Below are 16,062 nucleotides of genomic sequence, written 5' to 3'. Positions count from 1 at the left end.
TAACAGATTTCAGGAGGGCTGTGTAGCCTGCGTTAGACATGTTTTAACCAGTTTGTCGTGAGTTTAAAGTAAATCAAATAAACGTTGTGTTATTAGCTGCTATAGATAGCTTATAACCTGCAGGATTGTGTAAATTGTGCAGTCAACCACAGTTAAATAAACTGATAATAAATCTTAATGTCAACCCGTTTAATCTGACATCATCCAGCAGAGGGCCTCAGCGATAAGAAGACAAACTGCTGCTGCTGACAGATCGCCTGCTGACATCTGATTCAGTACCACCCTGTGTCCAGAGCTTCGTCACAAGTCGACAAGACACGTGTAATGATTGACACCTGTGCACGCGAGACCACGCGCAACAGGAACGTTAGGATATTTCTTCGTTCACATGATTCCTCTGGGCTACAGTAACTGTCAGTTTGGTGTCTGTTGTATTTGTCCTGCTTGATTCAATGGCGCAGTTATCAGGCATCATGCTGTTTTTACATGGCATAATCTGAATATAAATTACGGCACAAGCAGCGGCTACCCCCCTGGTTTCAGCACCATGGAGAGCATACTGGCTCTTACTCTCTTACACACAGATCTCATGCCTGTGTTGAACATACAGTATGCTGGGCCTGTGAGACATATGTGCATTTTATATGGCATCGTTAAAATGTAAGTCAGTCAGCAACGTTGCCTTGAGGAAATATTTTATGCCACAAATCCTGTATCCCAAAAAGTGTGAAGCAGCACTGAAGGAGCAAATGTTTGAGATTCTGGATAAACACGTGGACATATTGAGCATTCTCAGATAAAAACATGCATTGACATTTACGTCTTATGCTGACATACATTCTATTTATAGGCTGTATTGAACATGTGGCAGACTTACGCATGGGCGGTTCGTAAACATGTCAGAACATGTAACTCATTCACCTCACGGTCCTATATGGTGGAGGGGATTCAGTGGTTAAGTGCCTCGCGCGTTATGTAACTCACTTGGGATGGTCGTCATATTGCGCGTGCACAGTCAGTGGTCTTCTTGTCCAATCGTGCGTGTCCTCAGTCAGCACTCAGCTCTCCTCCACCCGACATCCACCCAGCAGCAGCAGAGCGGAGGCTGCCACCGCCGGAGCATCAGCAGCGGAACGACCCTTTGTGCTTCACCGACTGACGAGCATCCTTCTTACAAGTACCACCACAAGACATCCAGGTGAGCCTTTATTTAGATTTCCTTTCATTAAAAAAGAAAAATCTTTTTAAACATACACATCATATGATTGGGTTAAAAAGCGAAATGAAACTGGCTGGATGGGAGCAGATGAGGTGAGGAGGAGATGTTTACAAGTTCAAGAGCGACTCTTTTGTCAAATCATTAAAAAATCTGCGCACATCATAATTATTTTAGGTGTTATTGAGTGAAATGTGGACACGTTAGATCTGATATGGGCAGTTTACATCACAATTGGTTACATCCTGTGTCGTACTTCTCGTGCCTTTATTCTAGAGGCGGCGGCATCTCCGCGCCTGAGAAAAACATCCCCAGCAGCTGAGGGGGCGCCACATGAAACAAAACAAAAATCCACCCGCTGGATACAACATGATAAAATGTAAAACAAGGCATAAAGGCAGGGTTGGAGAAGATGCCGGCACTGTCAGGGGATATCAAAGAACAAAAATCTAAAAAATGTGCATTTAAAAACAGTGAAAATGGTTTTGAAGGGAGATGTGGGAAAACAAAGGGAGGCATGTAAACATGCGGACACATGTGAGGGAACTTTAAAGGGTCCAGTGGTGAGAGCGGAGGCTGGTATTCTTAATTGTTTTTATATATTGAGAGTTTCATATTTGTAAAGAGTTTTAGCACTAAAAACATCCACACGTGGGACCACATGGTGCCACAATTAAGACAATCATAGAAACCCTTTTGTATCTTTTATATGGTACAAGCCTAAAGAACATCATCAGGAAAACAGCTTATGAATGTTGGTATACTTTCAGTTTCCTTTATGTTTCCTGGAATGATTCATCATCAGTGATGACATCATGCAGTCAGAAGATGAGCTTCAAAGCAAGTGTTTCGAATGACGTCCAGCTCAGAAGAGAGGGAGCTTTTGGACACTTTGTACAAACAGTACAAATGGATTGAGTTCATTGTAGGTCTCATTTCAAAATGCAATTAACAGCCTCACATCAGCCTGTTTGCATGAACACTAGAGAGCGCATAGACCGGGATGGATTAAGGGACTTTATTATTCACGCCCACTCCATGCTGGAGACCATCTGGATGAGGGAAAAAGCTTCAGAGCGGGCTTAAAGACTTGTTTATCAGTCGCGTTCACATCATCTCCCACCGACAGCTTCCATCTGAGTCCTCCTTTCCGGATACATCTGGGAACATCAAATCAGGACACTTTTATGTTTAATTGAGTTTATGTTGGTCAAGCTTAAAGCTGAAAATCCTGTGTTTGCAACTTAGATAATGCTTAGCCTGTCGCTCAGTAGGTAGCCAATCAACACTGTCTGGAGTCAAGCGGAGGATCAGAGGAGTGAAGGCATAATCCTACTTTACAGGGGCTATTTCAGAACCACAACGAGGGCAAATATAATGGAATCAGGTGGAGTTGCATCACAGCGATGATGAAAGGAATCATATCTAACAGTGTTAGCAGAGCGGACAAGGGCAGGTATCTGTATCCAAACACCTAGCATGGTTTCAGGTTACAATCTATTATGGGATCATTAGCAGAGGAAGATAGCAGTGGATAAAGAATATAACGTTATTCCAAAACACTGTTTGAGGGGTTGAGCTGACTGTTCTGATGTCACTGACAGCCTACATTTCCTTTGTATGTCTGCCTGTGGATGCATGAATTTATTGATGACCGGGAGACTTTTTTTTAACATTCATCTTATTGGCTTTATGGCTTCTAATTTTGTAAACATCACCATTAGTTTGTTTTCCTGAAAAATGGAGCTCGTGCAGAAGAAAATCTGTCAAAAACAAGCAAAGCATCCCCGATAAATTCCAAAATATGACATGCAGCTATAATGTAAGTCAGTGGAGCTTGGTTAAGTACATACAGAAGCTCCCTGAGCTCAGCCTCACTTGCTCAAGGACAGGCTGTTCATTCAGTCAGAGAAAAACAGTGTACAGCTGAATGGTGAACACCCACACAGCACCTCGGCACACTCCAGATATTCTCTCAGTGAGGGAAAGTGTGTCAGGATGAGCAGCAGAAGCCGACACTGCGTGCAGATTTGCACATAATTGGTCCCATCTAGCCCGAGACGTTCCTGCAGCTTGGATGCTGAGACTGTTGCTAGGGCACGGCTCTGGTTGCTCTGCCCTGTGTGGCGCTGATAATGTGATTCTGCTGTGCCAGAGTGCCAAGAAGGCTGGGCATCGCCACAGTGTGATGATACTGTGGATGCCTGAATGTGAAAGTGAAACTGCAGGAAGGTGGTGCAGGCCACCCAGGACGCAGATCTATTTTTGAGTCTGATAAAAGGAGCTGGAATTTAATTCCCATGCCTCTTTGCTCTATTTTTGCAATCCTCTCAGCGCCGTAGTGGTTTGAAGAAAGAAGATTTTGCAGGTTATTAGTCTGTGGGTCTCATACTGGGAACGAGGCTAGTTGTGATGATTGCAAATGTTGTTTTATTATTGTGTCATGTATAAACAATTCCCAGCACAAAACAGGCCTACAAGACACCATTAATAATAAGAAAAACCAAAAGTAGACACACAGATGACAGTAATAATATTAAAGAAATAATCCAAGTTTGCTTTGACGTACGGTTCAGTTGGATTTATGTTCCTAATTTTGGTAGTAAAACTATATATTTTAAGCATTTTCTTGAAATCTAGCAATCGACTTTTCTAACTGTGTTCACACTGCATGGTAAAGAATTTCTGTAGATGTGTTGTGAGTCAGCGTCTTCATAAACAGCATGAAGCCCATGGAGAATTGTACATTATACGATATATATTATTGCATCAATGGTGATATCACTCTGCTATTGTTGGAAGACTGTTTGGGGAGCTGAGATGATCAAGGCGGACAGGTTGTGCTTCACTGATGCGACAGCAGCACACAGGCCTTGGGGTCAATTACATCATCCCGATGCAAAAAAAAGGGGAAAACACGTATGCGCTTACGCAACTAACCCCCTCTGGCAGCGACTCTGCGAGGAAATCAACAGGCGAGAGGAAGTGAAGTGATTGTATAAAGTTTATCCGAGCGTGAGAGAAATTCTGCATTATTTAGCGTTAAAGCTTCAATAAAAGATGCTACTTCCTTGTTTAAATGTGCATGTGCTAAACTAAAAGTTCAGTGTTAGATAAGAGGCAGAGTCTACTTTGGTCTCTACTTATAACAATGTTTCCATAGAGGGATAGAATATCGCTCCATCATCTATTATATCTTAATGATAGAAGCACTTTTGGCAGCAGCCCAACAGTTCTGACACAGGAGGCTGATAAGGAGACTTAGTGAAGTTTGTCTTAGCAGAGTGACGAAACCTAAAGTGGGACACCTTTCATCTGTTACTGTGTTTCATCTGATCGTCCTAATCCAGATGACTTTGATGAACAAACCGAATATGGAAACAGTTCTTTTTTCTTTATAGCTTTATCTGTGAAGACTCTGCAAAATCTACTCCTTTGAAAGCACAAGCAGACAAGTTAATTAAAATGCATTTGCTTTATAAATGTGCTTTTGTCTTAACCCTGTTATCGTTTTACGCCACACAAACTACTTACAGCTCTAAAGCAATGTTGGTCTTTTAGTCGGCCCAATACTTTGGTCCTGAATCTAAAAACAGTCATGGCCCCAAGAAGATGAATCCTGAAGACTCTGGTGATCCACCGGCATCATGGTGCAACACTAAGGTTTTAAATTGTCATTCAGAGTGAATTATCTCCACAACCTTTGAATGGATTTCCACAAAATCTGTACAGATATTCACTGACCTTTAAGGGAAAACAGGACATGGTGACTTGTCCTTTAACAGTAGAAGGTCAATGTTTCCAAATAATCATTGGTATATCTCAAACAATAACAGTAGATGGACGACACATCTCCATCTGCTCTCACTGTACAAAATTGATGCCAAAATAGCCGTGATAGGCGCTGCCATCTTGCAAAGGTGATGTCATTTGGAGCCAGAGTACAGATCGGCGGATGGAGTTGCCATAGCCACTTCCACTAACCAAAACACACACTTAACTTACCAAAAAAACAGCAAGGATGCCACGCGTTGACGTAGCAGCAGAACAGCTTCTCTGTGTTGGTCTGAAGCAGACGTTCACAGATATGAAAACTTCAGTTATGTTTCCTAGCACCGTTCCTCCTCTACTCTGCTAATCTGCAAAAGATCGGCGGCAGGAGCCACATTTATCAACAGAGCTGTCAATCATCCTATTTACAGCATCAAATAACTAATAAAAACTAAACTTAACCTAAGAACTAACCTATAATGACAGAAACCATGTTTGAGAAAAATGTGTTTGCCGTGTATTTTGATTTTATAGTTTGACTCATGTCCCATCTGTTAACATGGCGGAGGCGGGCTTTATGACCTATACTGCAGCCAGTCAGCAGGGGGCGATAGAGAGGTTTTGGCGTCACTTTAAGGGAGCTGTCATGTCGTCCATCTTTTTATACAGTCAATGATCTCAAAATGTGGATGATAGATTGCCATGAAGTTTTGTCCAGACGATGTATCCTCATGACTTTGGTGATCCCCTGACTTTTTTATTGAATCTAGAGTCTTATCCAGACAAAATTTCTGTTCATTGACACGTTGCTTTGTGAGCAAATACCTGCTAAGTTAGGGATAATATTACCAGCCTTGTCTGTACTTGCTTGTTGGCAAATGTAAGCAAGCTAACACACAATATTAAGATGTTAACATATATCTGCTGAACATGTGAGCATGCTGACATGAGCATTTAGCTCAAAGCACAGCACTGTGCTTAGACTCATAATTTTGTACTTTTACTTTGTCACTCCTCTTTACTTGTTTTTCCTCTTAAATTAATTTACCTACATACAAATTGTGGATAAAAAACGCCCTTGCGGTTTATTTTTAGGGATGACGAGTGTGTTGGTCATGGCTGGCTCTGGGCTTCTTGTGCCATCTGTACCAGGCAGGATGTCTCTCTCTCTCTCTCTCTCTCTCTCTCTCTCTCTCTCTCTCTCTCTCTGTGTGTGTGTGTGTGTGTGTGGTGGGTGGGATTTAGTAGCCTAGCACAGTTCAGACAGAGGGCCCTTGTTTGTGAAAGGTTTAAGCGCCACGTCAAAATGCTGCCACATACACAGTCCAGAGAGAAATGACTCACCTGATCTTTCTTCTCTTTTTCTGTCATCAGGAGAAAACAGTACGTGAAGCACAATGGGACCATTCCAAGAATATGAGGTGAGTCTTGTCATTGCTACTAGTGATGGATTTATGCATGTCAAATTAGTCTTTTTCCAAACAGGAGTGCCTTTTTTTTTTTATAAGCAGTAAAGAAAAAGATGGGCAAACTGTGATTTTACATCATTACCGACAATATGAACAAAATTCAATCTTTTAAAGAAGAATTTTAAAATACAGACACCCTGAAAAAGACACTGTACACTTGGTTGGGGTGGTTGGATACACCCCTGTCTCGGCACTGACAGTTGTTGCTTTAAACAGGAGAAGAAGTCACCGGAGAAGGGAAGCCCCCGCAGCCGCATCCCACGTTTGGTCCTCCATCCCTTCCGCCCGAAGGACAAAGGCTCGCCTCTGTCTGACTCACCTTTTTCAGAGGAGGAGGGGAAGGAGTGTGACATGAGCTCAGACCACTCCAAACGGACCATCAGCACCAACAGCTTTTGCTCAGGTAAGAAGTTCAGCTTCAGTCTGAGGACAGCTGATAAGAAAAAATCACTTTGAACACTGTTAACAGGCTGTCAGGTGCAACATTGTGATGCAGGGCTCTTTGTTGGCTGGGTAAATATAGAATCCTCTCTGTATGTGTGATGACAGCAGGAGGGGCAGAAGTAAAAATTCACAGTGTAAAAATACCCCATTATAAGAACAAGTCATTCATTTAAATTCTAGTTAAGTAAAAGCTCAGAAGTGTTGTCAGCAAAACAACGTCATTCTGCTTTTTTTAGATTATGTAACACTTTATCATCTTTGTTAACATAAGAAGTGAGCAGCCTTAAAAATAAATAAATCTTAAGTCTTGTTGTGTATAGTTCTGTTGTTCCAATTTGTTTGACATATTGCAAGTCAATTTAAATACAAATGAGAATCTTGAAAGAAGATAGCATAAGTGGGTCACTGCTTTAGCAGCAAGAAAAAATGTTACCTTGTTTGAGAAAACTGATAAAACTCTTAATTATCTTTCCTAAATTAAAGATTTAATAACTAGGGGTGGGAATCACAGGGTAGCTCACGATACGATGCGCGATACTTGGCCGACGGTAACGATAATATCACAATACAGTGATCATACGATAATTGATATATTGCAAGACAATCATATAACAATAGATCATGACGTCTATTCAACTGACAAATACAAAATGCTCCTAAAAAGATGCAATTGGGTGTCAGTTTCACAGATTTTGACACAATTTGAGATAAACAGTGATGCGGTGACTCAAATTGGCAGAGAGATATGTTTAGAGCGCTGAAATTAAAATATTGATATTTGGCGGCCACGATACGACAAACATATAACACCAGTCGTGACGATGTTAAATTGCAATATCGATATTTTGTCCCATCCCTATTATTGACACACAGTACTTGTTGAGATAAAGATTTTTGCAGTGTTTGCACTAAGTGGAATGTTTACCTAATTCCTAAGTAATTCAAGCAATCAAAAGATTAATGTAATTGACAACGCAGTACAGTATTTATCATATATGCGTGTAGTGGAGTAGAAGCATAAAGTAGCAAAACAACACAAGTCAAATGAAAGTACATCAAGTACATTAGTACAGTTCTAGCGCATACTGGATTATACAACAACAAAATAAGGATTCAGTCATGTTTATTTAATGTGCACCAAAATTGGCCGACTTAACAATCAGAGCAAATGAGAGACCAAAAATGTGTTCTGTTTATGTGTTCAGTGTGTGTGCATGTGTGTGTGTAAACGATTTTACTAAAGTGTCGAGTTATTGTGAAAGCTGTCCTGCTATCTGTCAGATAACAGCCGGGCTGAACCTTGAGCTCTGTCTGCCTGCCCCGCGCTGCCTGTTTTGGCTATTACTGTCTGTGTGCCTGTTTACAATAGATGACACCGGCTGCCCCACTAGTCAGTCTGTGTCCCCCTCCAAAACCCCGTCAGGCTCAGAGCAGAGTGCCCGCAGCTCCCCGAAACTCCCCGAGCGCAAGACCAAAGTCAAGAGGGTGAGGGTGATGGCCGAGTGGAGCGGCGAACCCCGGAGCACGCAGAGACACAAGAGGGAGCTGAGGTCGGCCATGAAAGCCAGAGGTAAGGAAGAAAGCAGAGATATAGGTGAAAAGATGGGAGGATTTTTTTGTTTTATCTTTCTAAAAGTTCAATGAAGACAAACAAGATCTAAATCTTCAACTTAGGCCTGTGCTATCATGATCAGATCCTGCACAAAAATCTGATTATGTGCGTTGATTCTATATAAACCTTTTTTCTACGTGCACTGACTTATATACAGCACATATACTTATGCATGGCAGTGGTTCCCCAAAGACTGAAGTACAATAACAGTGTATTTGTCACGTCAGCAGCTAGCAGATTCCCTGTTGACTTAAACAAACACTGACTGAAGCAGCTGCTTGCCTAAAATGAGAGTAATAACAGATACAGCTCACTCCAGCCTTTATCCTGAAATAAAATATCTACTTTTTTTTTATCTGGAAAGGGAGGAAGAACTGCCTGATCACAAGTCAAAATGAGGAAGAAAGCTGATTGGTGGAGGAAAAGTAGTTCCAGGAGCTTAGCCAATTAGACTGATTAGCAGGAGGTTACTACACTGATTGAATGAGCACAGACCCTCATTTGACTCACAGAGTGGTGGAGGATCACTTAGTTTTGAAGTATTTTATTTGTCACAGTCATCACTGGACACAGTACTATGGTTTTGTTTGATGGCAAGAGATGCTACTCAGGTATGAATTTAAACTGAATATTTTATTGATTGATTTCAACACAAAATGTAGTTTTTCTCTGCTTATGTTTGCGCTGTTAGGCTTCAGTATTGTGCTAAGGCTTTTTTTACAGTATCTGCTGAGCAGCTAGCTTAAAACAAAGCCTAATGACTGGGTGTTATTGGGCACTTGTGGAGTGTTAATGGCATTTGTAATCACTTGAATTGGTTTATCTACAAACTCACACTAGTGAGTGTATAGCTGTGCTATCTGGTTATCAGAGAGACTTAATGGAAGTAACATGATGCTGCTTTATTCTGCGTTTGATCCTAACAAGCTTACGTTAGAAGGTGCTTATCAAAGGAGAAGCCAAAATAAACAGACAGTAAAACTGGACGCTAATGCCAAATGCTAACACAGAAGAAGAATGTATTTAGGTTTGTTTGAGCTAGCTTAAGAGTAGGTGGAATGGGACCAGGTGCCGGAAACATGTTTCTTGGTGAGGTACAAATGTGCTTTACTACTGGTTTTGCTTTTTATTAAATCCAGTTAGATGTTTAGCTGTGAGATACTTAAATGTGTTGTACCAGTAGGACAAGTCTGGAGATATTATGAAATTACCAAACAGACTTAATAACTATCTGAAGTTTGCTAAATTAGGCCCTAACTAATGTATGCTAACTTTAGCCTGCATAGACTTCTGGTCATACCTGACCAAAAACGCATATTTTAAAAACAAAAACAACAGAGTAGAGATTTTAGCAAGTTTGTCTTTTCTTTCAATTATTAACATTTTTACACTGTCTTAGAAGTTACATGGGCTGTAAGGCTGCTATCACTAACACTTTTATGGTTCTCCCTGCAGGTAGCGAGGCAGACTTCAGCTCCTCCAGCAGCACTGGCAGCCTGAAGGCTAAGGAGAGCCTCAATTTCAGTTCAGCCGGAAAGAAAGCTCCTTCACGCAGGTAAGAGGTTCATATATGTATACCCTTGGTTAGGAATGGTTTGCTGAGACTAAAACAATTAAAACTAGAGCAGTAAAGGGAGTTTTTATCAAAAGATTCTATTTATCTTACTTTTTTGGAATAAACAAGTCAATGGTTTATTTTCCCTCATGCTTTCTTTAATGAAGCCGCGGTGCCCACATCAGACCGCTCCCAGTGTTCAAACCAGCCGGATGCCCCACAGCAAACCGCGATGCTGAGCTCTATGCTCCCTACAGGACTCCTCCCAGAGCCGCCTCCTCAACCAACAGCAGCAGCTGCAACTCCAGCCCCACATCCAGGTACCAAACATAGCTTCATGTCATTTATTATTAAAAATTAAAGAGCAAAGACTGCGGTTTAATAATTGAGGGAGGAGACATTGTTGATCAGTTTATCGACCTCCTGGTCAAGTCCAACCTTTATCCTTGAGGATTCATTACAAATCCAACCTTCAGCCAGAGAAACAAGCAGATTTTGGAGACTTGAGAGATTTGGGTTTTGGCTCAGGACATGCGCAGCATAACGATGAGTGAGTGGGTGGGCTGGATTAAGCTCAGACTGTTATCATTTCCTCTCTTGCAGCCGTCTGGGATTATACCGGTCATGATTTGGCTGTGGTTGGGATTAATGAGGATTTTTGGAAATAAAAAAACAAATGTCTGACCATGGTGCCCAGACAGTGACCCTGCTGGTTGAAGCCAAATCGTAACTGGATTAGAGTGAACTCACCTTGGGTTTGGAAAAGAGAACGGGGTCGTAAATATTTCAGAATTAATGTGTGAATTGAGAAGCCTGAAGCTAGCAGGTGTTTGGGAGAATTTCTGCTATGCTCCAGGCTCTGTATTACTTGAGAGGTTTATTTCTCAAGCCTTATGTTTGTTGGCAGCTAAGCCCTGCATATGGTTTAACCTAAAAATACTCCCTCAGCAGTTTAAATGACTAACATTCAACCCACAGCCTTTAGAGTTTTGCGCAGTAGCGGAATCTGCCCTTTTTTATCTCATGTTTACAGCTTCCATCAAATTCCACTCTTGTCACTTTAAGACATTTCCTCTGCGTGGCTAAGCGTCATGTGACATCTTTCCCTCTCACATGGTTCCTTCTCCTGGGCTGTTTCTATTTCTGGCTGGGATGCAGAGCGCTTGCATCAAAGCTTCAAGTACCCCAGGTTGCTAGGATATTGTAGTGGAAGCGAGGGGCTTAACATGCTGCTTTGCATATTGTCCAAATCCACCCACTCATCTTCTATAGAAAAAAAACCCAAATCCTTTTATCAGTTCTCTTTGAGCACGATAAAACACTGATCATAGGACATGCAGAGGTCATTTAAATGTTAATGCAATTAGCTTCTAGATTAAGGCTTTTGTCTTGTAAGGTGATTTCTGTCCTTGCAGACTCTGCTTGTTTTGAGATAAACCAGCATTTTTAGGGTTTTTTGCCTCTAGTCAACATGCCAGTAATCCGGTGTCAGACAGTAATTCCAGGCTTCAGAGAGCATCTGCCCTAACAGCACTCTTTCAGACAGACAAATTGCCGTCTGCAGGGAGCCATTTTACTTTTAAGCATCAAATTGGTTTGTTTTCTGCTGCTGCGTCAATATGTCTAGTTGGGTACTGATTGATAGTGTTGTCTCTAAAGAAAGGGGGGGTTGTGTGGGTTAAATTTGGCCTTCATTCAACATACTTGTCTCTCTGGGCAGCAGAAGAGCGAACCTGGGCCGCTACCACTCCTGTGGAGACAACCATGGCATCAGACCCCCAAACCCCGAGCAGTATCTCACCCCTCTACAGCAGAAGGAAGTGTCCATCAGACACCTGAAGACCAAACTGATGGAGTCTGAGAACAGAGTCCATGACAGGTTAGTTGAGATTTTGAAGGCACAACAGACTGTGATTTAATCTTTTTCTGGGTCTGGGGAAGGATGAATGTTGTTGTATGAGAGGGGGGAAAGTGAAACTATGGTTGTGACATAATGCCTTCTGCAGCTCTGCTCAACTGTTAACAAACTCCCCTGAAGAGTGAAACCACTGGAAAATGACTATTACATAAGCTATAAAAACCGCATGATGCTCGTTCTATGTGGCAATAAATATGCACAAGACAAACAAGGCCTCTCTTTTAAAGATTTATAGTAAGTAGTTCTGTCTTATATGATTCATTGTACTTTCGTTAGTTTATTATTTTATTGTATTTCGTTATTTTCTTTACTGTGTGGGGTTGGTTGAGAAAATTGATACCAGTCACATATTTTGTCTGTTAAATATGAAGGTAGACCCATTTAGCTTGTCTTAGCTTAGCATGAAAGCTGGAAACAGTGAGAAATGGCTAGTCTGGGTAACAAAATCTGCCTGACAACACCTTTTTACAACCCACAAAACATGACCAGATTTTGAAGTGTGTGCGAAAGCCAGCATGGCTAGCTGGCTAACAACAAGCTTAATATCCAATACTCTCTTTGTCATAAAGTTTCAATATCCTTGCACTCGCTAAAGCTAAGCAATGTCGCTCTGTCCCTGCTGCTTGTTTTAATATGCTAAGTAACTTGGCAGCTGGCTGTAGTCTCATTTTTAGCATAAAGATACGAGAGTGGTATTGGTCTAAAAACTTTCAGCAGGATATGAATTGAGCATACCTCTCTTGAGTTACTGGACTTTTTCTTTCCTCTTTATCAGGGAGACAGAGATTGAGGAGCTCAAGTCCCAGCTCGGCAGAATGAGGGAGGACTGGATTGAAGAGGAGTGTCACCGGGTGGAAGCTCAGCTGTCCCTCAAAGAGGCTCGCAAAGAGATCAAGCAGCTGCGCCAGGTGGTGGAAACGATGAAGAGCAGCCTGATGGAGAAGGATAAAGGAATTCAGAAGTACTTCATTGACATCAACATCCAAAACAGGAAGTTAGAGTCCCTGCTGCAAAGCATGGAGCTTGCACAGAGTGGTTCCAACCTCCAAGATGAACAGAACTTGGAGTTCATGTGTGACAGCCCCGATAGTGGTGGGAAGAAGGTGGCGGGGGAGGAAGAAGAGGTTGTGCTGGAGATGGGAGAACAAGGGGCAGAAGCGATGGCGGACAGTGGGCTGCTGGTGAATGATGAGATGGCCAACAGAGAGGACATTTTGGAGCAGGTCCTCATGTCCACTGCTGTGGACTTCAGTCAGGACTCTAGCAGTAAGCTGATGGCGGGGACAGAGGCTGGACCTGGGGTGTCTGCTATTTCAGGAGAGGGACAGTTGATTGATGAATCTGCTGCACCCCCACCAGATCTACCAAACACAGTTTCCACCACATACACCTCAGGCACACCTTCCGAGCAGAACACAGACGATAAAGGAATCCAGACGGATATGATGCCCATGTCTTCAGACCTGCAGGCTCTGCTCCTCCAGCTGCTGAAGTTCCACGGGGCGACAGGGGGGGACACAGCTCAGTCAGCCTCCAGCAGCCTTCTGGGCCTCCCAAACCTGCCCACCTCCACTTCTACAACTGCCAATCTGCATGACTCTACACCTCCCCCACCCAGCATGCCAAAGCTCGTTCCCCCGGAGAGCCCGGATACGTCCACCGATTCCGGCACGTGCTGCTCTGAACATGTAGAGAGCCGACGGTTCATGGAGGAGCTGGACTTTGGTGTTGGTGAGGAGGATCCTCTTCTGTCTCCGGGGCTCGATGTGGTCGGAAAGCGTTACTGGAGCAACAGCTTCCTGGTGGATCTGGTGGCAGTGGCAGCCCCTGTACTTCCCACGGTGGCCTGGCTGTACTCGCGGCACGGTGTGGATGGAAGCGCTCCTGTGTACAACATTGCCGCTCTCATCAGGGGCTGTTGCATCATGGGATTGCACTCTCTTCGTCAAGTCCCTCACAGGCCTGATGTGTAAAGGCTGCACTACGCATGCACACGCCTAACCTTGAACTAAAAGCACTTAAGCATCTTCTCAACAGTATTTGTTGCATTTTTGTTGAACACTTGATGCAGTTATTTTGGTTCCAACACTGTTACTTTGCACTGTACAGTTACCATGAGTTGAAGCTAAATGGTGACATGAAATGGATTATTTTTAACGGGGGTTTATTTATATATTTATTTATCATTTACATGTATAAGCTAATCATCTGGGTAGATGGTTATGTGATATCATCGTCCTGTGGTGTCCCTAGTTGTCCTTGTGTTTAGAAACGGTTCTTTATGTTGGGATGAGATTTATAAGAGGTGAAAGATTGAATGTTAGTTTGTTTGATGGGTTCTAAGAATTCAACAGTTTTTGAGTTATTGTTCAAAAAGAAACCTTAAACCTTCAGCCAAAGCTTTAATGTGAGTTCACTGTTCTTGTTTTGTGAAGAAGTATATATTTTTTTTCCCTCCCCTGGAGTAGAGCTTTATTCGGTACAGCCTGTGTATTGTTCATAGAAATAAGTTGACGCTTCAAAAGCAATTGACACTTGTTTATGTGCCTGAGCTATGTGCAATACTGGTGGTTTACATCAAATGTCCTTGTATCTTTATTATTAAAGCATGATAAATCTGACAATGTTTCGATTTCATCTATTCTTGGTCCTCTTACAGGTCTGTTACAGCAGGGGTCTCCAACCTTTTTTCATCTGAGAGCTAATTTGAAAAAATTAAAGTGGCCATGAGCTCCTTGCATTACATCGCTGTAATTGCTGGTGGCGCCCCATGTTGATTCTTTTGGTAGACTGAAGCGCTGGTACCGCAGATGAGGCGCACACACTTGTCCTTCACATTTGTGAAAAAAAACTTGCTTTCCCACTCCCTGTGGAAATAGTATGTTTTCCGCTTTTCTTGGCGTGGCCACCTTCATTGTCTATCATAAATCTGCCTAAACAGGCTAATAGCACCGAACTCACTTTAGCTCAACTAGCGTACAGCATAACTGACCCCACCTGTCAATGGAGGTTGCTGCAGCATTGCTGTGATTGGTAAGGTTCAGGCGTTGACAAACTTGCCAGGAGCATCACTGTTTTTAATTGACAGCTGATCCTATTATTTTGTATTAGAGGGGGTGGGACATCTGTGTATTTGATTGATGTGGGAAGAGGCTTTGAAAGTGCATTTATTGTCGTTGGCTTTTTTGAACAGAGTCTGTGAACCTCTTGGTGAGCTACTACCAGGGTAACTCGCCTGCTGGAGATCCCAGTGTTACGGGGCTGAAAATGACTGAACAGAAACAATTAAAGTTTGGCTTATGTAAGACCTCTGGTAAGTGCTAGGAAAGACTGGGAGGGACCACGTTCCTACATTTGCACAAGATGTTCACATAAATTAATAAAAAGGAAAAATATGAACCCAAGTGCAACCAAGCAGTGCTCCCTCGACAGCTCATCTTACGTAAGGCTTTCTCAGCCTGTATTTTCAGATGTCCCTTGGGTTGTGGGGCTGACAATGTAAAGTGCATTAGATCCACTTAACTAGGATCTCGCAGAGGCTGTAAAATGCTGTCTGTGCCCTCACAACAGTACAAACTGGGTCAATGCCAGTACAGATGTTCGTCTACCAATGAAAACTAGCACTGCTTTCGTTATTACATAACTTACACCCATAAGTCCAAATGAACTAAGACCTGGTGCTTACAATCTGACTTCTCCATTTCCGTGTTGCACTCTGCCATATGGTAACGTGTCTTAGATTGCATAACTATGACCTTTCTCAGTTCATAAGGCCTCAGACTAATGATTCGTCAGATGCTCTAATCCCCACCCACACTAGTTTGTGGATGCTAGATTAAAATGAGTGGGCAGCGATAGTATTAAGTTAAGCCAGCTGAGAAAACAACTGTCGTGTAAAATCAGTACATTTGCGTCTCTGGCCCTTGAGGGACAAGCATTCACCCATATAGCTTGTTCCCTTTCTGAAGACTGATTACGTGCATTGTCCCTTTTTGAAAGTGGGCCAGTCTCTGTGAGGCTTTGGCAGGCAGGCAGAGTCCCCAGACAGATTGGGGTGACATTGTAATAGGGGTCAGA

The 16,062-nt window shown here is 42.5% G+C and overlaps 1 protein-coding gene across 3 annotated transcripts; it reads left to right on the top strand.

Moving 5' to 3' along the window:
* The first annotated feature begins 1,098 nt into the window (after positions 1-1,098).
* Positions 1,099-14,609, top strand: sybu (syntabulin (syntaxin-interacting)). 3 transcript variants are annotated; one of them, XM_069657094.1, is made up of 8 exons: positions 1,099-1,198; positions 6,362-6,408; positions 6,673-6,859; positions 8,324-8,470; positions 9,968-10,067; positions 10,235-10,387; positions 11,788-11,946; positions 12,761-14,609. In XM_069657094.1, exons 2-8 carry the CDS (start codon positions 6,385-6,387, stop codon positions 13,956-13,958), a joined length of 1,968 nt encoding a protein of 655 aa, XP_069513195.1. In that variant the 5' UTR covers positions 1,099-1,198; positions 6,362-6,384; the 3' UTR covers positions 13,959-14,609. The 3 variants fall into 3 exon arrangements, with proteins under 3 accessions (XP_069513195.1, XP_069513194.1, XP_069513193.1); XM_069657093.1 differs by having other exon boundaries at positions 8,270-8,470; positions 11,791-11,946; XM_069657092.1 differs by having other exon boundaries at positions 8,270-8,470.
* The last annotated feature ends 1,453 nt before the right edge of the window (positions 14,610-16,062 follow it).

Source organism: Semicossyphus pulcher, unplaced genomic scaffold (assembly GCF_022749685.1).
Source record: "Semicossyphus pulcher isolate SPU_LCO1_2020_fin unplaced genomic scaffold, fSemPul1.0.p SCAF_9, whole genome shotgun sequence".
Taxonomy (NCBI): Eukaryota; Metazoa; Chordata; class Actinopteri; order Labriformes; family Labridae; genus Semicossyphus; species Semicossyphus pulcher.
The sequence above is the reverse complement of the archived record's forward strand: the minus strand, read 5'-3'. Positions and strand labels throughout refer to the sequence as shown.

Bases quoted from the DNA above. Each gene is read 5' to 3' on its own strand.
- sybu (XM_069657092.1), top strand. From the start codon at position 6,385: ATGGGACCATTCCAAGAATATGAG. The intron at 6,860-8,269 runs GTAAGAAGTTCA...TGTTTACAATAG, and splicing joins CACCAACAGCTTTTGCTCAG to ATGACACCGGCTGCCCCACT. The intron at 8,471-9,967 runs GTAAGGAAGAAA...TTCTCCCTGCAG, and splicing joins GTCGGCCATGAAAGCCAGAG to GTAGCGAGGCAGACTTCAGC.